We start from the raw sequence: 27,181 nt of genomic DNA, 5'->3' as shown, positions 1-27,181 counted from the left end.
TATTTTTCCATTGAGGAAATATAGCCATGGTCTCTCCGTTATTTAGTAAAATAATCTTATTATTGGCAACACAGAACAATCTTTTGGTAGGAATGTTCCTTATTGTATCATGTGATTATGAAGATGTAGGCCGTTAGTTTCAAAAGATTAGTTTTATCAAAGGTTGGTGAGGCCTGGAGTAATGAAGTTATATTAGGTGGTTTTGCGGTGGATCGGGTCCATATTGGCTTGGACCGGATCTACCTTCTCTGACATAGTCGGTTCTGCCATAGGCATGACGTCTACATCGCCTGGTCTAAGCAGTACTCGATGGGATCTCTTTCAATCATTCCTTGTGCTTGAGGTATCACTACAACAGAGCAGTAGATTAGCGACGACCACCTTTCGTCGCTAATCCGTCGCTAACCATGTTAGCGACGGATTAGCGACAACGCGGCGACAGTATGCTTACGTCGCGAATATTTCGACGCTAACTGGCGACGGAATTATTCCGTCGCCAAGTCCGTCGCTAATTGCGACGGAATAACGAGCGCTATATTCCGTCGCCAATCCGCCGGTACTAAACGGCGACCACGGCGTGGCGACGGATTTAATTCCGTCGCTAAGCCGTCGCTAGATTAATATGAATAGCGACGGAATCATCCGTCGCTAATCCGTCGCAAAAACGAAAAAAAATCAAAAAAAATTTATTTAAAAATTAATTACGGAGAACTGTACAATTTATATTTCCTGTACAATTTATATTTCCTGTAAATAAAAAACAAACCACACAAAAAAATTCATATAACAAGTATCTATAATAATTAATCGTTCCACCTTAAAACTAAGAAGTTTAATTATTTACAATTCAACAATTACAATTAGGAAAAATAAAAAAAATAGAACTTCTTCAACACAATCCTCTAATCATCGCCAAGATTTTGTGCGTCTTCTTGTTCATTGTCTTTATCTGTCCCTTCAGCTCCACTACCCTGATTATCGCTAGCAGCCTACACAAGAAAAGAACAGTCAGTATTGATAAACAAAATATAATGAAATAAATTACACACTATATGTGATTCTATCATGTGCTCATGTGTGATCTAAGGCAATAAAAAAACTCTATATGTGATTCTATCATGCTCATATGTGTGCTAAGGCAGTCAAAAAATTGAATATGTGATTATAGCATGTTCATATGTGTTCTAAGGCATATAAAAAAACTCTATATGTGATTCTACCATGCTCAGATGTGCTTTAAGGCAAGCAAAAAACTATATATGTGATTCGATCATGCTCGTATGTGTGCTAAGGCAGTAAAAAAATTGAATATGTGAATATAGCATGCTCATATGTGCTCTAAGGCAGGCAAAGCCAAAAATTTTATATGTGATTCTATCATAAATGATATATAACATGTTCATATGTGTTCTAAGGCAGTTAAAAAACTCTATATGTTATTATAGCATGTTCATATGTGTGCTAAGGCAGTCAAAAAACAGAATATGTGATTATAATATGCTCATATGTGTTCTTAGGCAGTAAAAAAACTGAATATGTGATTATAGCATGCTTATGTGTTCTAATGCAATCAAAAAAACTTTATATGTGATTCTATCATGCTCATATGTGCTCTAAGACAGACAAAAAGTTAAATATATATATATGTGATTCTATCATGCTCATATGTGTGCTAAGGCAGTAAAAAAATTGAATATGTGATTATAGCATGTTCATATGTGTTCTAAGGCATCTAGAAAAACTCTATATGTGATTCTACCATGCTCAGATGTGCTTTAAGATAGTCAAAAAAACTATATATGTGATTATACCTGAGAGGGACCTGGAATCGAAGATCCCCTATCCTGAACAGCGGCCTTGATCTCATTTCGGAGAAAGGGGGCGACGGTGTATTGGAAGTAGTTATTCAGTGATTCATTAATGATCTCGCGTACATCATCACCGGAAAGAATAGTCGGCTGCTTGGAGCTTATGTCGGCGCAAGAAGTTGGTGAGCCGTAACTGGAAGAACCAATAACTGGTGAAGTGTTCATATTACTCCCAAACCCGAACACGCGACCTTTTTTGGGTTCACCTGCTGCAGTCACCCATGCTGTAGGATCAAATGATGGATGCTGAGTAGCGTCTTCACCATATCGCTCTACCATTTGTTGCTCATATGCCTCCTACAAAATAATGTTTAAAGTATTCATTAATAATTAATGATAACATTATGATGACTTGCATATATATTGCAATGATTATTAATAGAATTAATACATACCGTTGTCGTTCTCGCCTTCTCTGATACGAAGACTCCCGTGGTCTTCCGTTTATGTGTTTCTACAAACACATCCTTATATGGTACACTGCCTCCTTTTTCTGCTTCCTGCGAAGTTAAATGACAAAAGATTTAGTACACAAATTTGCAACTATACTTATAAAATTAATATTATATATTGATGAGTTACCATTTTCTTTAGGTGGCTCCCAAATGTCTTAGATCCACCTGTGTGTAGATGGGCTTCGGGCATCTTCGATCGATTTTGTGAAGCCTTCGCAGAGCGATTTTTAAATGCATCTCCCGCCCACATATCGCACATTTCATCCCAGTAATCTCTCCTGATAGTAATAGGACCATGGCCCTTCCACAGTAATGGATCATCTACTACGCCAGATGCTTTTTTTGCTGCAGTCTTCATAGTGTGCAGCATGTCTGCAAATCGATTGGCAGCCACCTTCTGCCACACCTTCCTTGCATCATTTTCTTCCACCGTAGTTGCAAAGCGATTCGAAGCCTACAAATATTTTCAGAAAGTTAGTAGACATTGCTTAAATAAATTAAATATGAAACACATTAACTATGAGGAACAACTGTATACCATGAATGAGGACCACAATCTGTCTAATACCTCCTTTGGGTACTCTTTCCATTGAGCAACTGGTCCTGGTAGATGTTGAAGAAGTGAATTCCTAATCTCCCGTACTACTTCTTGTGGCTCAAACCTCGTGCTGCACATGAATTGTTACACAGTAAATATCAATATAAAATATTTAAAAGATATGCAATAATTGAAAACAAAATACTTACGGTCGATTATCGATATACACTATTCGAATGAGTCTTCTTGTGCCAGCCTGTGAAGACCCTGTTTCCTGTGTTGGCTGTTGACTTGTGCGATCAACTGGTGTAGGTGGGTCGTATACAGGCGCAACATCATCTGTAAAAAAATACACACCAAGTTCTCAGAATGTGCATTTGAACTAATCAAGCATCTAATTAGTTATATGATATACCTATCACAGGAGCCCGTGAAGATGAAGGTTGAGCCTGGCTACTACTGGATGAGCGACCACTATAACCTCCACGAACCATATTCTAACAAATAACATATGTCATACAATACATTCAAATAATTCACATCAAGTATTACAATGCATTCAAGTCATTCACATCAAGCATTGCAATGCATTCAAATAATTCAAATCATTGACATCAAGTATTGCACTAATTCAAATCATTCGTTAATTGCATAAATTATAATACATTCAGATAAATTACAATGTATTCGAATCATTCGTATCAAGTATTACAATACATTGAAATAAAATTTTTAATCATTCACACCAAGTATTGCAATACAACTCACATCAAGTATTACAATGCATTTAAATAGAGGTTTGTAGTATAAGATTTTTTTCACTAGCTTGAGAATTCTTCCTCGTCACTAGTTTGACTTTCTTCTTCTTCTTCTTCTTCTTCTTCTTCTTCTTCTTCATTGTTTGCCCATCCACTTGGTACATCATTTGGATCACATTCCTCTATGAATGTTTCATCAGCCAATGGAGATATGACATGCATATCATGCGCAACATCGTGACCATAAGCGAAGTCACAGACATCATCTGATTGATAGTAATCATTGTCTTCAGCTAACTCATCTTCTTGTAACTGATCATACTCGGGGTATAGTTTGGATTTCACCTTGCAAACTGCCCACCATTCATTTCTATCTGACTTTTTTATACTCGGATATGAAGTATAATAAACTTGTTGAGCTTGCGAGGCTAATATGAATGGTTCATATGTTCCAAACCTGGATTTATGATTCACCTCCACAATGCCTGAAGCTTTGTCGAGTCTTGTTGCAGTTGGATCAAACCAATGACACTTGAATACCGTAACCCTGTTATTCATGCCTAAGTAAGTCAACTCCATTATTTCCTTTATAACTCCATTATTTCATCAATCAATGGCCTTAGATATACATCAAGATTTTGGCCAGGTGAGGTCGGACCAGGGATCAACAGAGACAAGAAAAGATTTGGACGTTTCATACACAAGCTTGGTGGAAGGTTGTATGGAGTTACAAATACTGGCCAGCATGAGTATGGAGTTGATCTACCCCCAAATGGATTAAATCCATCTGTACATAGACCGAGTCTAACATTTCGCACTTCCATTGCGAAGTTCTGATGAGTACGATCAAAGTGCTTCCAAGCTTCAGCGTCAACAGGATGCGTGATCTTGTTTTCATCGTGTCGAACTTTATTTGCATGCCATCTCATGTGTTTAGCTGTCTTTGAAGACATATACAATCGCTGCAATCTAGGAGTGATAGGAAAGTAGCGGAGCGACTTGTATGAAACTTCCTTTGATCTCGTGCTACCATTGCCTCTTGTCTTTGGCTTGAACCGAGGATGCCCACATGACGGGCATGATATGTCGTTTTCCTGCTCCTTGAAATACAACATGCAGTGATTTAGACAAGCATCAATCTTTTTGTAACCCATACCTAGAGCGTTGACCATAACTTTCGCACGATAGAAATTTTGTGGCAATTTCTCATCTTTAGGCAACATACTCTTCACAATCATGCACAAACGGTCAAAACATGATTGACTCAAATTATACTCGGACTTCAAATTCATTAGTTGAAGAACTGCAGACAAGATAGTGTGACTCTCACAACCGTTCCAAAGTGGCTCATCAGCATCTTTAAGTAAATCATAAAATCTACTAGCTGCATCGTTTGGTGATTCTTCATCTACGACAGTTCTTACATCACTAGAACTCATAGCAGAACCCAGTTCTGTTCCTGCAGCATCAAATATCAAATTCGTATATGGATTATCGTGCACCACATTCACCCGTGCATCAAAATCGTTTCTAAATTCTTCTCCATGAAACGCCCAGTTCTGATAATCACTCACAAAACCCTTCCTGTATAGGTGATGTCTAACGCCATGAGGTTCTACAAATCGATTATTCTTACAAATCTTGCAGGGACACCTAATCCGACCTGTGGGATCTACCGTACTGACACTCGCCGTTGCAAATTCAATAAAACTATCGACACCATCCATATATTCATGCGATAACTCATTGTCCACTATCCTACGGTACATCCATTCACGGTTTGCAGTCATTCTGTCGTATGATGTTACGAATAGTATCCTAACGAATTAAGAAAAAAACAATCAGAATGCGACGATGAAGAAAATATCAAATTTATCATGCAATATACTATGTCAAACAATAACAAGAATTTTGATGCATGCATTGATAACTTAATATTTTCATGTGCAAACTATTAATGACATGATACAATCATTTGAAGCATGCTTTTATTATAAAATTTAACATGGAAGTCAAAATCAAATTGAAAGTAACTACATGCAAGCATGGATACAATTACATCAAATATTGCAATACATCATAATCATTCATATCAAATAAATGGCAAACATGTACCTGCAGCAAACACACTTCAATATCTCACTAACTACTACCATGCTTAGCATGGACTCCGTACTCCAAAAATAAGAACACTTCCATATTTCTACATTAAAATCATGCTCAGCATGATCTCCGAACTCCAACAAAGCAGTCCTAGATATCAACAACTAAGTGAGTGTGTGAACAATAAAGTGCTGCATTCAATAAATTAAATAACATGTGATACGTTTGCATCACTTACTCACCACGGGTATTTACCCGATTTGCATTGTTTTTGTCATTTACTTACCACAGGTGGCCGAGCACGAGTTGGTTCCGTTGAGAAATCTGCACAAAAAAACAATTTTTTAAAATGAAGTCACCACGGAAAAAAAACTGTTCTGACAAGGGGTCGACTCCCCTGCTGTTCCGACAGGGGGTCGACCCCCTGCCCGGGTCGACCCCCTACCGGAAAGGCAAGGGGCAAGGGTCCTCTGCCGAAAAATGCAGGGGGTTAACCCCCTTCCGGAAAACGCGGGGGTTAACCCTCTGCCGAAAAACGCGGGGGTTAACCCCCTCCGTTTTCCGGAAGGGGGTTAACCCCCTGCCGGAAACGGGAGGGGGTTAACCCCCTGTGAACCGGGAGGGGGTTAACCCCCTGCCGGAAACGGGAGGGGGTTAACCCCCTGTGAACCGGGAGGGGGTTAACCCCCTGCCGGAAATGGCAGGGGGTTAACCCCCTGCGTGAAAATGGGGGTTAACCCCCTGCGTGAACCGGAAGGGGGTTAACCCCCTGCCGAAAACGGCAGGGGGTTAACCCCTTACGTCAAAACGGGGGTTAACCCCCTGCCGGAAACGACAGGGGGTTAACCCCCTGTGTGAACCGGGAGGAGGTTAACCCCCTGCCAGAAACGGCAGGGGGTTAACCCTCTGCATGAAAATGGGGGTTAACCCCCTGCCGGAAACGGCAGGGGGTTAACCCCCTATGTGAACCGGGAGGGGGTTAACCCCCTGCCAGAAACGGTAGGGGGTTAACCCCCTGTGTGAAAACGGGGGTTAACCCCCTGCCGGAAACGGCAGGGGGTTAACCCCCTGTGTGAACCGGGAGGGGGTTAACCCCCTGTGTGAACCGGGAGGGGGTTAACCCCCTGCCGGAAACGGCACGCAGGGGGTTAACCCCCTGCCGTTTCCGGCAGGGGGTTAACCCCCTGCGTTTTCCGGCAGGGGGTTAACCCCTTGCCGGAAACGGGAGGGGGAGGGCGTTACCTTTCTCCGGGCGGCGAACGGTGGGACCAGCGGACGGTGGGACCGACGGACGGTGGGACCGGCGAACGGCGGGACCGGCGAACGGCGGGACCGGCGAACGGCGGGAGCGGGACCGGCGAACGGCGGGAGCGGGACCGGCGCAGGAGCAGCGAAAGAAGAAAAGGAAAACCTGGTTGGGATTAGGGTTATTCGAAAGTTAGCGACGGCTTAGCGACGGATTAATTCCGTCGCTAAGCCAACGTAAAATCAAATTCACGAAAATAGCGACGGATTATATTCTGTCGCCACATCCGTCGCTAGTTAGCGACGGACTAGTTTCCGTCGCTAACGTCGTCGGTAAATGGTGCGATCGTACCGACAAAACAATCTGTCGCAACATCCGTCGCTAATTAGCGACGGACTAGGCGACGGACTATCTTCCGTCGCTACTTTCTTAAGATTCAGTGATAATAGCGACGAATATTTGTCGCTCGCCAATCCGTCGCTAACTAGCGACGGAATCTTTCCGTCGCTAACGTCCGTCGCTAACAACCTATTTTCTTGTAGTGTATTCATTAATTTTAATTATAACATGTAAAGTACTTGTTCCTAATTAACCCTTGTTCATTCCTTCTTTTAGATCAATCATTAGTAGTTTTTTTTATATTTATATGGAGAAACCGCCACCAGGATCAGATACCTAGCTGTGCTGGCTTTGCTTACCGCACTTACGACCAGTGTCCTCACAGCAAACTCCGTGAGCTTACTATCCCTTGAGCTTGGTTTCAAATGCGGGCCTATCCCCTCTGAGCTCACTCTAGACAAGCTTGATTTGGTGACTTTGGTCAGTCAAGTATGCATTACAAGTTTGTAAAGGATGATCAAGTTTATTTATATCATAAATTTGTATTATAAATTAAAAATATTATCGAACATGTGTCTCTGCTTGATTTTTTTCATCATAGTTTAATTTGAGAACATGACACACAAATGAAAAGCATGGGAAAGGAAAAAAAGGTCAATACAAAGAGAAGATTAAAAATAGTTTTTTTTTAATAGCTAGATAACCCCCATAGGAATCGAACCCGAGACAGCCATCTCATTCAAACCCCCCCAAAAAAAGAAAATAGTTATAAATTCTGAGATATAAGCCACAGGAGTCAATTCAAGGATCAGTTTCTTGGCAAGACTATGGCCAAGAAATAATGGGTATGGCTGAGTCAAAGGGTCTCAACGAAAAACATTAGCCAAGTCTTAAAGGGGGTAAGCTCGCGGAGTTTTAGGCTGCCAGGACAGAGACTGCAAGTATGGCAGGCAGAGCCACCGGGGCTAGGTCTCTGGTTCTCTGGTCCTGAAGGTGGTTTCTCTGTTCAAGTATCAAAAAATGTCTTAGTAGCTAGGTTTAGAAACACAAACGAATTTTTGGGTGTCTCATTAGAATGACTTAGCATTGCCAACCACATCTAAACCACACAGAGGCATGACTGTTAGAGCTCCAAGTTTTACACCCCCCACTCCCTGTTTTTGTTGTTCCTCGTAAATAAAACCAGAGCCTTACACAGAAGGGCTGCGCTCATCTGGTAGGGATGACTTGTAAATGTCAATAAGTTGATGGAACATCATGAGTTCAAAACCCACATGGAGCGCCCTTCCCCGGAAAGTTGAAGATGAATACTCCCCGTTGAGCAGTGAGGACTTTAAGGGTTTTACTAGCCATTGGCCTACCAATATGTGATTTAATAATGAAATATTTTTCATTAGCCTAACCAAAAGAAAAGAAAAAGTCATGGTTGGCTAAGCACACACTAGACCATCTCTGGTCATGCTTGGGGCGTTGCCCAAACCCAAATAATCAAAGGAAGCTGAGGAAAAACATACCCCGTCTGGTGACCCCAAATGAAGAACAGGGCACCGGTGCCCACATCCAATATCAATCTTACTCACTAACGGGGGCTCGGCTTGTCTGGTAGGAGAAGCTAGTGCACGTCACCTTGTGTTGGGACGTTGCAGGTTCAAAACCCAATGGTATAGTTGTATAACTGGTAGGGGTCTGCCTAACCCCAGCTTGCCTTTAAAAAAAATATATCAATCCAACTCCCTTTACCATCGCCAGTCTATCCTTCACATCTGTACTCCTCGGTGATTTTTAAAGGACAATTCACGGATGATGAACACTTTCTCACCTAAAAAAGCAGGCCATAATACTAACGCTCTCTCTTATCTAGACAATAGTTACAAATATTTCTAAAATATCACTATTTTATCATGATTTTTTTTCAAAAGCTGATAAAATACTGAAAATGTGATAGCCTCTCAACATATTGTCTATATTTAAAATATCATGATAATAACGAAGATCAACACACTTAACAATTTTATGTTTATCAAGTTTCATATGTTTTTTTTCTTTTCTACCATTTTGTAATTTTGAGTATGGAAAATCTTTTGTATTTAAACAAGAAAAAATTTAATTTAGTGCAAAATTATACTTTTTTATTTAGTTACACAGAGAAACCCAAGGCCTGGGAAATGGTATATCATAGATCGACGCCCCAATGAGGAAAACTCCATAGTTAGGACCCTCACCCCAACCGGGGTGTCCGCCTGTGCAGGGATGTGACGCTCACAGGGATTGAACCTTAACCATAGATCGACTCCCGAAAGAGGAAAACTCCATAGTTAGGACCCTCACCCCAACTCGAGTGTCCGCTTGTGCAGGGATGCGACGCCCACAGGGATTGAACCTTAACCCACCTATAGGGCCCATCCCCGGCCAACTCTCCTTGGGGCTAGTGCAAAATTGTACTTGCCGAGCGTTCCCTAATAAGGAGATTTGCGACATTGACCTAGGTATTGAGAAACTGGACTAGATGGACTTGGTCCGTAGGGCACCCGACCCAAATTAGCTCCATTCTATATCCCAATATCTGGCGACCCCATGGCTAGCACTCGGGTCCTCATTGTTGGCAGCAGCATGGACCTAGCCAACTAGGTCAGATCACAGGCAGACTTCTTGGCGCTGAGTGCCTAATCTAACTCTAACCTCAGAACCAGTACGAGTGGACCAACCTCACTTGGTCTAAATCCAAAACCAGTCAAGACCCTTGACCTACCTCACAGAGATACTCCAACATGATTTCTTGTCTCGTGTCCTTTAGTCATGTCCCTGTGATACACCGTGAACCTTTTAAACAACTCTCCGACCGGCAGAAGGAGCAAGCGACGAGTCGCGGCTACAATGGAGGAGATACGGTGCCCACTGGACGTCGAGTACGCCGACGAGATCGCATCTCTGCTTCAGCCACCATCTCCCCAAGAAACTCAGGTCTCTCTCTCTCTCTCTCATCCAATATTCGGTTGGATGTATTTTGGTAATGTTGAATGATAAATGTTCTCTCTCTCTCTCTCTCTCTGTTTCAGCTCCTCTGCATCGCCCCCCTTCTTCCTCTATAGCTTATTCAATGGGTGTTTCGATGCACCCACTTATCCGGAAAACCGGGATAAGCTTGGACATTACAAGGTTATTCATAACATAGCACCCCATCTTATCCTATTTCTCTGGATAAGTGGGTGCACCCAATAGAAACCAGCATTGAACTTCCAAGAGTTCTTGAGCACGAATGCCTAGGCTTCGACTCAAAGTGTCTCCAATTATGTGTTTGGAATCTACGGAAAACTGGGTGGCATCGCTACGCGCCCATTGTAGTTCTGCCAACTCAGCGGCATGCCATGGAACTCGTTTTCGACAGTGAGAAAACGGTAGGAGTGCTGCGTCGGCGTAAACGAGTTCTCCAGAGTCTGTCTTCTCTTCGATCCGATCGTACCAGAAATCTCCTTTATGGGCAAAGTGTTCGAATTTCCGGGATACTGAGAAATGTGAGGAATTTGGTTTTATGTATCTCGAGTTTAGCTTGATCTTTTGGAGGTGACCCCTTTTTGAGTTTTATGGCGTGTATTGAGGAGAAATGTATATATCGTGGAGTTGTAACATCCTGGCTACAAACAGCGGTAACTTCAATCTAGTTTGGTGCAGAGAAGTAATGAGGCTTTGGGTATTTGATCCAACTCCAGTTTTGAACCTGTCAGCTGCATCAATTCATTGAGAAAAATTTATTGGAGTTTTCTTTAAACTTGTTAGATGTATCAATTCGTGAGAAATTCTTATGAAATTCGTTTTTGAAGGTTGAGTTCTACGGTTGCAATATTACATTTGTCATTGGTTACGCTGATCGGTTGAATTCCAACGAAGCTCAACTTCTGCATTAGCTAACTAGAGCACGTGAACTAAAAGAGAACAGAGTATCTAACTATTTACAGGTCTATAAGCAATATATAACTATTTACAGGGTTATCCTTCCAATTAGAGATGAGCAAAAGATTTTCTTTTTTTGAGAGAAGAGCAGAAGATTTTCATATAGCAATTTCTGTGGACTCATGAGTTTGCAAAGTTCTAAGAGGAGCCACATTGATTTTGGGAGTTTTTAAAGGAATTGAGGAAGTCTGTTTTAGCTGCCATATCGACCTGAAAATTTGGCCCTCAGAAAATACTTCTGTAGAAGCAAAGATTTAAGAGCAACTTGAAGGCCAAAAACTTTCAAGCACATAAAAAAGAATTTGTCTGATCCTGATATTGGATTGAAATAATACTCTTTGAAAGTGAAAAGATCAAACATGGAATAACTTTAATTGGTTTGGACTTCACTCATGGATCATGCATTGTATGTTTGTGAAGATCTTGTGGTTTTCTAAGCCTTCTTATGCTGATAGGTTCTGCTTCTTCTGTTTGGCTATGCATTGGTAGTCCAATACTGGTTGAATCAAGGCGCAAGCTGCATTCAAACTAAAGTTCCATTGCATTTAAAATCTCATTCGGTATATATGCTATTTTCTGGCATTTGATTTTAATAAGTAGATGCTAAAATTGGAAAATGCAAAGACTTATTTATTTCCTATTCAAGTGGCATGAAATCCATGAAGCCTTTTTCAGCTGAATGTTATGCATGGGAAATAGACCACCTTAGTTTATCCTTTCACATGTTTTTTATGCATGGAAATACTAGTAACTAATGTCATGATGTCTTTTTTGTGGTGTACGACTACTTTGACTAGTTTCTAGCCACAAGACGTTGTCATGGTCTCAAGATTAAACAAAGTGGAGAAATTGGAAAAGGTACTTTTGTTTACCTCTAAATATCGCATCATTGGGGACCTCTATTACATAACTCTTTAAAGGCTAGGGTTGGGCAATGGTTCAGGTGAGCCCAGACTTTTGAAACTGTACAAATAGGACCAGGCTTAGGCCTGGCCTGGACCTTTGTTGGACCATGTTTGACTGAGCACAGCACATCAACCAGCCTGCTGGCCTTCCCAGTATATGCTCCAGGTCGGGCATCTTGTTGCTCACCATTGAATTTATATCAATCCAGTTACAGCCTATGTCACATGGGTGCGGGTGCAGGGGTGCGGCAAAAAAAAAATTATATATATATATATATATATATATATATATATATATATATATATATGGACACAGAGAAATGAAAGATTGAATGAACATGAAGCCCCAGCAGTACTCTTCTACAAAACCAAGAAAGTTCACGAGTAGTAACCAATTGAAAGAGGGAAACGAGTAAACAAACGAGGAAATACAAAATTTCTGCCGAATCAACTCAAGATCGAGCGATAACTATTGCGATCCCCACAAAACCCTAACCCTAGGATTACAATCAAGGGAAACCCACCAAATCTCAATTAATCGAAAACTTTACAAAAAATTAGACCCCAAGGAGTAAATCACACAAAATACAGACCGATCGAAGGCGGATTCGAAAAGCCCCAAATCCTAATCCTAAATTCCAAATACCCACTAGAAAACCCAAATCGAGGACGGATCAATGGAGAAAACGAACATAGGTCGAACAGCCATTGATCCGAACCATGAGATCTCAACATGTCCACTGCGGCAAAGGGAAAGCAAACACAGAGACCCAAAAAAGCACAAGCCGTGCACACAACCATGTGCACGATGGACATGTTGAGAAGTCGAGCACCCAAGCACCTCGTGGCAAATTAGCACCGCTCGCAGCCACGACGAAGTCGGGCCCCTCCCCGACGACATCCTTGATGGCGTCGTGCCCCCCCCCCCCGACATTCTATGAGGGAGAGAGGGAAGACGGAGAGCAGGAGAACAGAGGGAGTGGGGGCATACCTGGTTTGGCGGAGCGGTTCGGCTTCAGGAGGAGACGAAGGGAGGATTAGGGAAAAACTCCCTAATCCTCCTCTTCGTAAGTTCGCAACCCTTTTCATCGGGGATTTTTTTTTTTAGTCTAAAAACTGGACAAAAATGACTTTGGGTGCGTTGACCGCACCCAAAGTCGGGTTGACCACACCGGGTGCCGCACCCGCGTCACGTCGCGTCGACGTGTGTGCGGCACCTGGTTGGCCGAATCCCTGTGACATAGGTTACAGCCCAAGCATGTCTGGCCAAACCTACTGGCCTATAGGCCTCATGTACGAGCCATTGTTGGGATATATCAAACCAGTTACAGCCCAAGCATGCCTGGCCTATAGGCCTCACGTATGAACCATGGGTTGGGATACATCAACCAGTTACATCCCAAGCATGCCTGATCAAACCTACTGTCCTATAGGCCTCACCTATGAGCCATGGGTTGGGATATATCAACCCAGTTACAGCCCAAGCATGCCTGGCCAAACCTACTGGCCTATAGGCCTCATGTATGAGCCATGGGTTGGGATGTGTACCCAAACCTGACATGGCTCTTTGGTGGGCTGGGTTTGACCTGGTCACAACCCAATGCATCCAGTTTATGGGCCTGGTCAGCCCATCATCCACCTCTAGTTAAAGATTATGCAAGATGGTTGTAAATATGTATCCGCTAGATGATAGGAATCTTGGAAGCTATCTTCTTGTGCTCTTTGGAATAGTAAGCTATATTTAACACAATGTGGAAGTAGTAAAAGTTAAATTATATCTCATCATTACTGAATATGAAGACACAATGAATTGCAGGTGTATATGCAGATATGGAAATCCAGGTAGAAGATTTGGTTATGAAGGATCAAATGTTGGTTGGTGTTCAACATGTTTCTAATAAGGTAGTATGAAGCGCTTTATTGGACTTATCAATTCCTGACATCTTTTGATGCATGTGTTAGTCTTTATGCAACTAATGGTGTGAATTAAAACGCATTTACGGACACACTCTCAAGACATCAATTTTCATACTTTGCAAGACATCCTTATTCTGTCTTGACAAGTTTACAACTTTACCTCACTCAACTTACCAGTAGAGTATTAATCTTATATAATCAGATAATATTCATTTGACGGGAATATACGGACAGATTCTGTTATTTATTTTTGCCACATTTATTAACATCATGAAGAAAATATCAATACTTTCATCAGTCTGCGAACACCTTGATGAAGTAGTTAGGTCGGTTCGGCACACCTCTTGCCTAGTGGGAAGTCAGGAGAATGCCCAATCCAATTTGTTTTGCCTTTTTGTCCGGATTGGTTCTTGTTTGTATATCTTTATGCAGCTCTAACAGACCAAGAGATGGGAACCTTGTTCCTACATGTCCCAAACAATTACACCAGACACTTGCCATTTAATTTCATTCTTCCTAGAATGACAACATTATAAAATCAAAGTCCTATCAAAACATGCATGCCCCATGAGAAAACTAAGAATCATTCATGTAAGAGCACTTAGCTTCTAAGAAGCCTAACCAGAAAACTTTTTTTTTTCTGAGGAAAGGGTTAGTTCTACAAAAGGGAACAAGCACCAACTAACATATAAGCTATGTCACATGGGTGCGGGTGCGGGGTGCGGCACTTTCAAAAAACTTGGGTGCGGGGTGTGGCAAATATATATATATATATATATATATATATATATATATATATATATATATATATATATATATATATATATATATATATATATAGTCCAAAAGTTGGACATAAATGACCCTGGGTGCGTTGACCGCACCCAGGGTCAGGTTGACAACACCGGGTGCCGCATCCGCACGTGCACCCACCTCGCGTCGCGTCGACACAGGTGCGGCACCCAGTTGGCCGAGTCCCTGTGACATAGATCATATGTGGCACTTATGAGCTATGTCACATGGGTGCGGGTGTGGGTGCGACACGGGTGCGGCACAATTTTAAAATTTTTGGACACGGGGACTCGGCAAAAAAAAAAATTTATATATATATATATATATATATATATATATATATATATATATATATATATATATATATATATATATATATATAATTTTATTTTATTTTTAAAATGCCACAGCACAGTCCGTGTGACTGTGCACAGTCACATGACTGTGCACAGTCACATGACTGTGCACAGTCAAAGACTGTGAATGTGCACGGTCCACAGCACTGTGACTGTGCACTGTGCACAGTTCACAGCACTGTGACTGTGCACTGTGCACACAGACTGTGCACTGTGCACACTGCACAGACACTGTGCACACTTCACAGACTGTGCACTGTGCTGTGACTGCAGCACAGTCACTCTTTTTATATATATTTTTTTAAATAAAAAATAAAAAAAAATTGGTTTTTTAGGGACCTTTTTGGACTCGGTCAAAGTTGATCGAGTCCAAAATGTGGACGGACTCGGCCTGGACTCGTTGACCGAGTCCGAGCCGAGTCCGAAGCCGCACCCAAGTCCGCATCCGTGTCGAGGCGTGTCGACTCGGGTGTGGCACCTCCTTAGCCGAGTCCGTGTGACATAGCTTATGAGAAAGTACTAATTCTGATAGCTTTTTGTGCTCTTAATTATTGGATTCTGGCTAATATTGATTTGTTAGCTCTCTTATAGCAAGTCATGTGCATTGGCTGACTGGGAATCATCTCATTCTTTATTATGCCTTGGGGAGGGATCCGGTGGCATATGCCATGAAGCACTTGCCAGATTCAATGAACATGCTATTGGTAATTGTCAGTAGTCTTTCATTTTGGCAACTCTGCTGTTGTGAATGCCTTTTTTTTTAAATTTTGATGTGTTTTTTTCTTATGTAGAGACAAATGACATTTTCATCCTTGCTGCCAAGGTATGTTCATCCCTGTTTCCTTTTGGTGAGCTTTCTCAATATGCTTTGTGATGGTTTCCCTATAGATTTTTGCAGATTTGCGGTGTATATATAATCATTTTATTAGTTGTTTTTTGCAAATATGCACCTCTTTTCTTTGGATATTCAATGACTTATTATGAGCACTTTGATTAAGTACTTGTCTGTCTGCCACAATGATTCTTTTGCAATGTTTATATTGCAGGTAATTTCATCTATTATTTTAAAATGCCAAAAATTGAAAGCTGTTAATGTTGAAGGCCAAAAGAAAAAAATGAAGACAAGTAAAATAAATGGCTCCACCTTCCCTTTTCTTCTGGAGGCTTGGAAGCCTTTCTCGATGGGGTATAAAAAAAGGTGGGTTGTACCTTCAGTCGTAAATTGTCCATAGAATATATAACTTGTTATACTATCTTATATCGAACATGGAGTTTCTTTGTGTTAAAAGGTCATTTTGAAATTCTGTATTTGTTTATTCTAGATGCTATTTATTTCTTCCCCCTCCAATAGTTGTTTACTTTGACTTAGTCTATAATTCAAACTGCAAGATCTTCATGGTTTGACTAAATGTTGGTGTTGTAATTTGGGGATTTTGAAAATTCTTTTACAAAGGTTATCTTAGCACTGTGACTTGTTTTGCCTAAAAAGACAAAAGACTCCACATATAGTGAACATGATAGAAACCCGTACTCTTATTAAGCTATGGACACATGTACACTATAATATATGTGTGTGTGTGCTCGCATTCATGTGTGTGTGTGTGCATGTATTTATTTCGTAGAAACAGAACCAAGGGCAGTTCTCATTTCTTGACAACCAAACCTTACTCGTTGTTTTTGCTTCTGGCTACTAATGTGCATATCTAGACTACATTTATAGTGGTTTATATTTTTTTGGTAATTCTTGATATTGCCATGAAAAATGGTTTATTTTTCTACATTAAACAATTACGTGTTGCGGATTCCTGTTCATTTATTCAGAAATCATTATAAGACATTTTTGTTTACCATATTCAAGCTGACATGTGTCATTCTTGTTTTCCATTGTCTATAGATGATGGGATTGTGTGGCTCTGCCAGATGATATTGAATGTTCTCAAGAATCCTCCTTCAGAATGCAGATGAAAGAGCTAGCATTTACGGTAATTAGAATATTTGTGCTTGTTCTGCATCTCCAGCCACTATTCTTTAGGCTATACAAGTAAACCATAAATTTCATTTTTGCAATTGATTTTCATTTTGAACCATCATTGGCTTTTAAAAGCGAAATGCTTATGTTATGCCTTTGTGTAGTTCTCAAATGTGGCAGATTTTACTGATCAAATATATGTTCACATTTGGATGGAGTTGAACTGTAATTTGGCAGTCTGTCTTTGAAAAATCCTTTCCTAAACATTTGGTCTGTATATTTCAGTCATTGCAGCTTCTGAAAAAAACAATATTTAATGAGGGATGTGCACCTTGTATCCACTTGTTATGTTTTCTTCTTCAGGCTTGTTCTTTGCCTACAAGCAGATGATATTTTTTCTATTGTCATACATAGCTTCAGTATTTGGCTCCTTAACAAATTGCTTAGTATTTTCCCTCGAAGTCTATGGGCATATCATTGGCATGTTCGAGTTAAATAATCTGTAAGTTCATTGTTATTTTTGCAGGAAATTGGTTTTGTTCCCTTTGGTAAGTTAGTATGGTTTTTCTTCTCTTAGGAAACAATTTTTAACAGGTGATTTATGGTATAAGACAATCATAACTTTGATTGCACTTCCTCAGAGACTTGGTTGTTGCATCTGTTAAAATACATGTAATCTATATATATTTATATATATAGTCTAATATACCCAATGGGGGTATTTTAGTCATTTCACAAGTACCCGATAGGGGTACTTGTTATTTCCCCCTTTTTTGTATTTATTTTTTGCACTTTCTTTTTCTTTTTTTATTTTGTTTTTGACCCACATAAGGGGCCCCACCATTGAGTCGATGGGGCCCCCAACTACTCCATGGGGAAAATAAGGCCACCCCTCACTCATTTCTTTTTGTATAAATAGGGGTGAACCCCTCTTGTATTCTTCACTCTTGAGAGCTCTCTCTTTTCAATAAGAGACATTTATATTTTTATGTTGTGTTGTCCCTTTGTGGATTTGGGTGTCATCTCTTTTGTTTGTCCATTGGTGGACATTGTAAGTGCTTATAGCACTCTTTGTTTTTTTGCATATCTCGTTACATGGTATCAGAGCAAGGTTTATGCTCTTAATTCTTAATATAGCTAGTTAAGTAGTTATATATTTTTATTTTATATCTCTCTTTGTTTGTCTTCTTGTGAAAGATTAAATGGAAGGGGAACAAAAGATTGATCTTTCCTTCAAGCTTAATGGCTCCAACTATATGATGTAGGCCGTCGTCATGGAGAACAACCTCAAGGGTAAAAAGCTTTGGGGATACGTTATGGGCACCATTCCGGAACCACAACTCCAACTCACCAAGATGGATGGTGATCAAGAAAAAGCTCTTGAAGGAAATGCCCGCATGAAGGCCATTGAAGATCATCAATCTAAAGTGGAAGATTGGGAAAGTAAGCATGCAAAGATTCTTGCATGGTTCATGAACAATGTGGAGCTCAAAATTTTGCCAACATTGCTAAATTTTGGATGGCTAATGAAACATGGTTCTTTATGACCTTGCTCGTCAATTCTTCCCCCAAGAAAAAATATGGACTATCAAGCAAGGAGAAATGAGTGTAAGGGATTACTTTAACACTCTTAAACCCTTATGGGATGAGCTATCTTTACTAGAACCAAAGTGGGTTTCTAGTATAGATGTGGAACTAAAAAGAGAACAAATGGAAAAAGAATACTTTTTTCAATTTTTATATGGGCTTAAGCTCGAATATGAACAAGTTAGATCTTCCCTTCTTCATAGATCTAAGGAAGATGACATAGCAGAAATATGTCAAGAAGAAACTCGTCTTGGCCAGAGTTGTCAGTCGAGGAAGTGGGAGTGAGAAGCGATAGAGGAAGCGGAAGCGAGAAACGAGGTACTTCTAAAATTTTAGAAAGCAGGAAGCACGAGATGACTTAGAAGCGAACTAGGAAGTGTCTCGGAAGCGAAGAAGGAAGCGACATAGGATTCGAGTAAGAAGCGAAAGGAAAGCGAATAAGAATCGAAAGGAAAGCGAAAATGTAATTATAATATTATATATTTTTATTTTATCAAAAAATAAGATTTATGTCATCATTAACAAAATAAAACATGTATCTAAGACAATAAATAATATAAGTTGTAATTATCTAACAAATGCATCATATTGCAACTGTCAAACATTTAAAAAATTATATAGCAAGAGAAGATCATAATTCACATTCTTGTTGCAACCATTTAACAAACGCATGCAAGCACTAAATAATTCATTAAGAAAACAATTAAATTTGATTAAAAAGTGTACCTTTTTCAACGAAAGAATCAAATGACTTGTTATTTGATGTTGTGATTGTTGTAAATCTTGTCATCTCTGTAACATAGAAAATGAGAAATCAATAAACTCAAAGATTACATAGAGATATGGTTAAATTTTTAAACTATAAATTTCTAAACTATAAATTATAAGCTACAAAGTTCTAAACTCTAAACTTAAAATTAACATAATTTACTACTTCACTTCATCATGCAAGATTCAAAATAAAAGTATATATCAAACCAACAAAATATTACAAGACCATGACAAAAAAGTAACATAAAAGTTTTTAAGTTGGATTACTCCAACTACATCATCAAAAAAATAATTAATAATTCAATAATTCATTAATCTGTCATCTTTCTCTTCCCCTTCAAGTCAGCGATAGATGGCAAACTTTCTGCATCATCACGTGTTTCTTATCCTCCACGACCATGTCTTTTGTTACTTTCTTCATTTTCTATAATGAATACGTTAAAAAATTAAAATGTTCAAAAATCATAATTTAAAATATAAAAAGCACAATATCAACATACCTTGCCTAGGTCTCCTGCTAAAGAAACGATCAATCCGACCTTAAGGAACTTATGGTCACTCTTGTATATTTGCAGTTCTATTAGCTTTGTTGAATTGATTTGTATCATCTTCAACTTCATTTGTGCGTATGATTATTGAAGGTAATGGAGCTCTTGTTTGTGCATCTTTGGGTTTGGATTTAAAAATAGTGCTTGATTGTTGTGCACTATCATCCAAATATCTTCAATGCATGTCCTCTAATCTCAACGTATTTTCTTCTACAATAGGCAGTTCTGGATTGATATCCCATTTTCGATTAGGTCCTTTGTAGTGATTGTTGCACCTTTTTATAACAAGAATATAAAATATGAATGATAATAAATAATCAATGATAGAAAAAAAGAAAAAAAAATACCAAAACAAAAGTACAACATTATTTAATCATACATGTCAATCAATGGAAGTTTGGAATGAATATACACTAAGATATCAGCACGATCTTCATTGAGCCTATTTCTTTTAACATTGTGAATATAACTATAGGTGCTCCATGCTCTTTCTGCAGAAGATGTGCTAATAGGTTGAGATAAAACATTAATGGCTAATGCTCTCAACTCAGGTGTATCACCACCATAAAAATGCCACCAATTAAGCATCGACATTATAGGATTCAGTGCATCTATTCTTGTTGCATTTCGGCTAAATCTTTCACTTCTTGATGCAAAAGTCATAAGTTGTGACCTATAAAGTGTAAATAGCTCTTTATTTCCAATTGATATTACTTCAAGCGCGAGCATTGCACCATCTAAGATATCATTATCCTTTTCTGCAAAAAAAAATATTTAATAACTATAACAAGAAAATACAAATAAAATAATTAAATCATTAAACTTTAAACTTTATTAAATAGATAGAATAAAATTTTTACCAGGAGAAACTCGTTTGACCCCTCTTGCTGCTGGGATCTTGAGATACTCCGACTCGTAATATTTTGAAGTAAGCATGTGGGCTAAACTATGGAGAGGCACATTCATTCTATTCTATCTATTTGAGACAATCTTATGAATCTTTTCATACAAATCTGGTTGTCCTTTTAGATTGTCTTTGATTTCCCCCAACATGTTGTCAATGCCTTCATTCACTTCACCAATTATAGGGCCTTCCTGATCACAAAATTTAATCATCTTATATATGGGTTTTGTAATCAATAATGCTAAACGTACAGAATCTCAATATTCTTTGTCAAGAACAGTTGTTTCTGTTGTAACAGCCTTTTTTTCATAGTTTCATCCGTGCATGACTGCGTTCACTCACTTTATCTATCTGAAATTACCGTGAGCCTCAAGCTCTCCCTCACATCAAGTAAGCGCTTCAAAGTAGTATAATGTAAAGCAAACCTTGTTTTTGCAATTTTTATTAACTCTAATTTTTCATTGCTTCTAAAGATTGCTAGTGCCTTTGAATGATTTGTAATATACTTCACAATTTCTTTACTCTGCAAATATGTTTCTCCCAACCAATGAAACTCATGTGCCAAATCCTTAAAGATCAAATTAAGTGTGTACACAACACAAGGTGACCAAAAAATATACTTATACATTTGTTTTAATTCTTCACCTGCTAACTTGCAATTTGTTGTATTGTTTGTAATCACTTGCACTACATTAGAAGGCCCCACAAGTCTAAATCTCGTCTTCAAAAACTCGGCAATGTTTGCAGCTAACTGTTGCACATTAGAAAAATCGCTTGCATATAAGAACATCGAGCCAAAACAGTTTGAGGCAAGTATATTTATCAAGTGTTTGTTCTTGATATTTGTCCAACCATCTGAGACAATGGAAACTCCAAACTCCTCAAACTTTTCTCGAAATTCATTTAACTCTCTGTGAACACACTCTTTCTCACTGTCAAGCAATGTTGTTCGTGCTTTTTCATATGATGAGGGTTTATATCCAGGCACTTTACTAACTGCAGATATCATCTCTTTCCAATATAATGATTGAGGCACATTGAAAGGTATGTCATTTGTACACAAAAATCTGATAATTTTGTGATCTACACCATCTTTTTCTACCTTTTTAAAGGTATCACGAATATCAACTGTTTTTTGGCTTCCACTAGATGATGTAGTCATACTAATAGGCGTCTTCGGATTATCAATTCTTGATCTCCTCAACTCAAATGCACTTGATGAAACCTCCACTCTGCGAACTTGCCTCTTAATTTTTTTTGTCAATTCTGCATTTTTTGCAACTACAGGGCAAAAGGCAATCCCAACACTTTATCCCTTTGAAGATCCCATGAGATGTGCAAAAACTCGAGTATATGACCCATGATAAATATTTTTGCAGTGTTTGCACATAAAAACCTGGGTTCCACCTTGCTTTCCTTGCCCATTCTTCTTTTGTTTCAATACATGGTGTCATAGCACTATTGTTTTATGCATGCTAGGTGATTCATCATCTTGGTCATCTTCAAAATAATAGTCATATTCTTCTTCATCTTCCTCATCAAAACAATTTTCATTTCTGTCCTCAAACTGATATGGACAATTAAAAAACCTCTTGGTCTTGCCCTTTCTTGCATTGTCCTTCCCAACACCACTAGATGATTCATGCTCCAAATTGTACAAAAAATCATCATCGTCATTATTATTATCGTGATCATAGCTTGTGATGGTTATTAATGAAGCAAAGAACAAGCAAATATACCTGCATCATAAAAGTATAGGAATCATTTTGGAACACTTTAAAAAAACTATTATTAATAGCAAAAGATGAAGAGTGGAATGTCAAAACAAAAGGGAAAAAAAGAGACCCAAAGTGAACCATGAACTTCCCTTGCAATCGAATTCCTGTAAAATACTGTGGGGTTTACTAAACAACTTCAGTGTCAGCACACATAAACTAATCATGCTCATTTCTTAAAATAATCCAGACAATATGTATCACACAGCTTCGCAATCACAATCTAAATTTCAGAACTATGAAACCAATCAGATTTCCTTTTTCTAATAGCATTAACACTCGTTATGAATACAGAGGAAAGCATCAAGCCTTAAAATTCAAGTTTAATTAAACTAAATCTCAAACAAACATGACAGTTAAAACTTGAAACACCACAGATTTAATTTAAACTAGGAAATCACAAATAGGTAGAAGCTTGATAAATCCAATCTAAAAAGAACTGCAGACTAGTTCTATTTATTCTTATCAGAATATGCCCATCAAATCAGCCAAGAGTCCAAGACTCAATGCATATAGCAAAATTTGTGTATAAAACCCATAAGGTTATATATGATTCTTGAAAACCTGTCCGTAATAAACATCGGAACACAAGCATCGATCAATCGATTTAACTACAATCAGTGTGAAACTGTGAACCAATTTTAGAAGGATGCATATTAAAAATCTATAACACCAATCAATTTATATCAAACAGAAACAATCTTGATCATTCGTGAACCTAGTACAAGAAACAAGCAGATCAACATTTAAATCAACATATCTAATTTAAACAGAATTAAAATCTCAACAAAAGTCCTTAAAAGAAATTAGATCTTTTTATGTTCATCTAAAACCCAAATCAGAAAACTGATACCCGAATCAGCAAAGACAGTTAGTGTTCCTCCCATATCACAGGGGGTGTACCCACAGCTATTCCTATACAAGGGGGTGATAGCCCCTATTTGAGTCTATACAAGGAAACAATCTTGATCATTCGAGTCTAAAGCCTGTATCACAGGGGGTGTACCAACATATCTATGGTAACTGCGCTCGCTGATTCCACGTATCACAATCTAATATTTTTTTATTGTCTGAACTTTTATGGCTGGTGCATGTGTTGTAGCTCTCATTCAGAACAACCTGCAAGTCCTGGGTTGACAGTGGCGTAGCTAGGATTCATGTGAGGGGGGGCAAACAAGAGGTGTAGCAAAAAAAACTTGTGTGATAGTCGGGGGTTCGAGGGCAGCGCCCAAAATTTTTTTTTTTGAGATAAAATAAAAAATGGCTATAATTATTAATAAAAATCTATTTTATATGGACAAATCAAACTATTTGTTGTAGTCAGGGCTGGGCTAGGACTGGGTTGGGCTACAAAAATGGATAAAAATCTATTTCATATAGAATCATGTTTGGGCTAGGACTGGGCTTTAAAAAAATATATAAATATCAGGATCCTTGCAAGGTATTCATGTCCTTAGACGACGATGTATCGTTAAGCTCTCGATTCAACTCTTGTTGCAAGAGGGAGAACGGTAAATGCCTTTGCATCCTCCACAATGATGCCTTTATAGCACATGCAATAAGAGAAAACCTGAACATCATCTACAATGGCAAGGCTGTAATGAAATATTTGCAAAAGCAGAAGCCTAGGCGCAAAGCGCGACGGCAAAGTAAAGACTATGAGCAGGAGTGCAAACGCAAATCCTAGGTGCAAAGTGCGATGGCAAAGTAAAGACTGACAGAAAGTAAAGGATAAGGATCGCGAAACCGCGTCCTTGAGTTAAATGCATACTTGTATATATATATATATATATATATATATATATATATATATATATATATATATATATATATATATATTTATTTATTTATTTATTTGTCTTTTTTAGTTAATTAAACTCAATTCAATTGTTCAAGTCCTCTGTGAAATCTTCCCCTATATTGGGGAGTTGCGAGCTTGTTGGCGTCTGCAGGTATAAGCGATTAACGGGTTGGGTCGTGGGGCACGAGCGGGATCCATCGTACGAGCTGCAAAAACGACAGTCTTAGCAAGCTAACACCAAAAATAGAAGGTCATGAGCATTGCCGCTGATCTGACGTGAAGGAAGCAGAGGCAGGGGCAGGGGCAACGTGCCCCTGCGAACTTGTTGAACATGAAAGAAGCAGGGGCTGCAAGCCCCTACTGACTTGCTATCAGCAACCACGGGGAGGCAGGGGGCTGCACCTATGCCTGATGAAGGCAATGAGGCTTCAACCTGCCTGTAGGAAGAGCAAAGAGGCAGGAGCGAGGCCCTTGCCCGCTAGACACAAAGGAGGGGGGGGGAGGAGGGGGCAGGAGGCTTGGTCAACGAACATATATGGACTTGAGATAAAAACCATCCAAGTGCCAAAAAAGGTCAAACTGGACCAAGCCGAGTTGTCTCAAAGTTAGCGGTCAACAGGTCCAATGATAAGGCAACAGATCTTGGAATGTTTAGGTCTTAATGGTTATACAAATTGGTTTAGATAATATCTAAGCATATCTAAGTGCCAAAAAATGTCAAACTGAACTGAGCCGAGTTGTCTCTAGACGAGTCAAAGTCAATGGTCAACAGGTTCAGAGATAAGGTAGTGGATCTTGAAATGTTTGGGTCTTAATGGCTACACAAATCGGTTTGGATAATATCTAAACATATTCAAATGGGATAAATGCAGTTTTATGGCTTGAGATAAAAAAAACTATCCAAGTGCCAAAAGGTCAAAGCCAGGTTGGTTGCCAAATTGTGGGTTTATAGGTTTATTCAAGCCCTAGGATAAATGCGCAATTTTATGGCTTGGTCAATGGACATATATGGTCTTGGGATAAAAAACCATAAGTGCCATAAAAAAAATCAAACCAAGCTTGGATTGCCAAATATAAATATATTATTTGTGATTCAATATCCAATTGTAGATTTATAGGTTTATTCAAGCCTAAAATCTAATGCCCTTGTAGACCATTTCCTATAAAGCACCATCCCCCTGTATAAGGACAGAAAAAGTTCCTCCAACTTTCAATAGGGACTAAAGTTTTGTAGAAAACTCAAAACCATTAACTTAACCAAACCAATGAAATAGGGTAGGAAACAATCCCAACAATTTGCATGAAAAAAACATATCCATTGAGATCAAGCTTGATAGATTGTAGAGTGGCTTCAAATTTGACCTGGATCAACTCAGCTTTGTCGCATTCTTGACCTAAAAAACCACATTAGTGTGGTTAAGTTTCGGGATTGGGCGACTTGTACACAATTGCCTAATTTGAAGCATCTAATCAGCATTACTGATACATGAGAAACCTCAATTGTCCCTACTTTCACAAATTGTTGGAAGAATAACATTAGAAAAAAGCAATTAAAGGGAACAGTCTACAAGTTCCTGGTTTCATCAAGTGGTAAAAAAAATAAGAGTTTTTCTTTCATAATCATCCTGTCCTTATAAGGCAAACCCAAAACCATCCTCCCTTTGCACCATTTTTCAAAATCCTTCCTCTTTTTTTGCCAACCATGTCAAAACCATCCCTAAGGTAGCTAGACATGGCATGACAGAAGATCGCATTTGTCATAACATTTTGAAATATAAGAACCATATGGAGGAATGAAACAAGGTAGGGGTGTTTTTAAGTATAATTCATTAGTGATGATTATGGAAAAAAGTTCAAAGAAATATAACAGCAATGTACTCCTTAATTGGCTCTGGATCCGTTGCACAAAGGGAATCATGAGTCTTGACAATGGACCTTCAGTTGATTCCTTTTTGCATCAAGTTGCAAAGGACAAGCCTAAAGCAAGCAATAAAAGCTGCGTGACAAATTGCCTGTGCTTAGGCCTCACAAGATCTGACCCACTCGTCAGATCTGAAGCACCAACTTTGAAGCTGAACATGCAGACACGGATGGAGTTATTGGACACTTGCATGGACAACTAGTCCCCAGTTGTATCATTCAACTCTCCATGTACATGCCTCTTGAAATTAACATTGCATTGCAATGTTTATTGAGTACAATAGCTTGCCATAAACAGGGGGGGCTGCTGATGACCATCCATCTCAACATTTCTCGAGATGAACACCACACCCAACTCCAGAAATGCTAAGATGGGTAGCCGTCAAGCAGGTCGCCGCATGCCCATCATGCAGCGGCGCTGCATATAATGTGAATACTTAATAGAAAAAATCAAATAACTCTTTGGACATCAATACTTTGATTACTTGCAATGAAAAGTTAGCATCTTCATCTCGTCATTTGTAAAGATATTTGAACCACACGACTTCAAGGTGAGATGAACACCACTTGCTTCTGCAATAAGTTGAATACCTTTACAGACAAGGTGGATAATAACTACATTATCACCTCTTATTTATGAGTGATCTGATGTAAAGTTTGTACAAGCTGCTGAACTGGGTG

General features: G+C 39.1%; 1 protein-coding gene across 1 annotated transcript; it reads right to left on the bottom strand.

The window, feature by feature from the left end:
• Window positions 1-2,210: 2,210 nt before the first annotated feature.
• LOC149844411 (uncharacterized) lies at window positions 2,211-9,710 on the bottom strand. The gene is made up of 6 exons (XM_089997145.1): window positions 9,698-9,710; window positions 3,071-3,200; window positions 2,862-2,991; window positions 2,451-2,777; window positions 2,264-2,368; window positions 2,211-2,219 (listed from the first exon to the last, which is right to left on the bottom strand). The coding sequence occupies exons 1-6, from the start codon at window positions 9,708-9,710 to the stop codon at window positions 2,211-2,213; spliced, it is 714 nt and encodes a 237-aa protein (XP_089853271.1).
• Between the last annotated feature and the right edge of the window lie 17,471 nt (window positions 9,711-27,181).

The sequence above is a fragment of the Nuphar pumila genome, chromosome 2, assembly GCF_984573655.1.
Source record: "Nuphar pumila chromosome 2, dmNupPumi1.hap1.1, whole genome shotgun sequence".
In the NCBI taxonomy this organism is placed as follows: Eukaryota; Viridiplantae; Streptophyta; class Magnoliopsida; order Nymphaeales; family Nymphaeaceae; genus Nuphar; species Nuphar pumila.
This window is presented reverse-complemented; position numbering and strand designations above follow the sequence as displayed.

Excerpts from the sequence above, each read along its gene's own strand:
- LOC149844411 (XM_089997145.1), bottom strand. Across the intron at positions 2,778-2,861 it reads GATTGTGGTCCTCATTCATG|GCTTCGAATCGCTTTGCAAC; the intron begins GTATACAGTTGT and ends AAATATTTGTAG. Across the intron at positions 2,369-2,450 it reads GGAGCCACCTAAAGAAAATG|GAAGCAGAAAAAGGAGGCAG; the intron begins GTAACTCATCAA and ends TTAACTTCGCAG.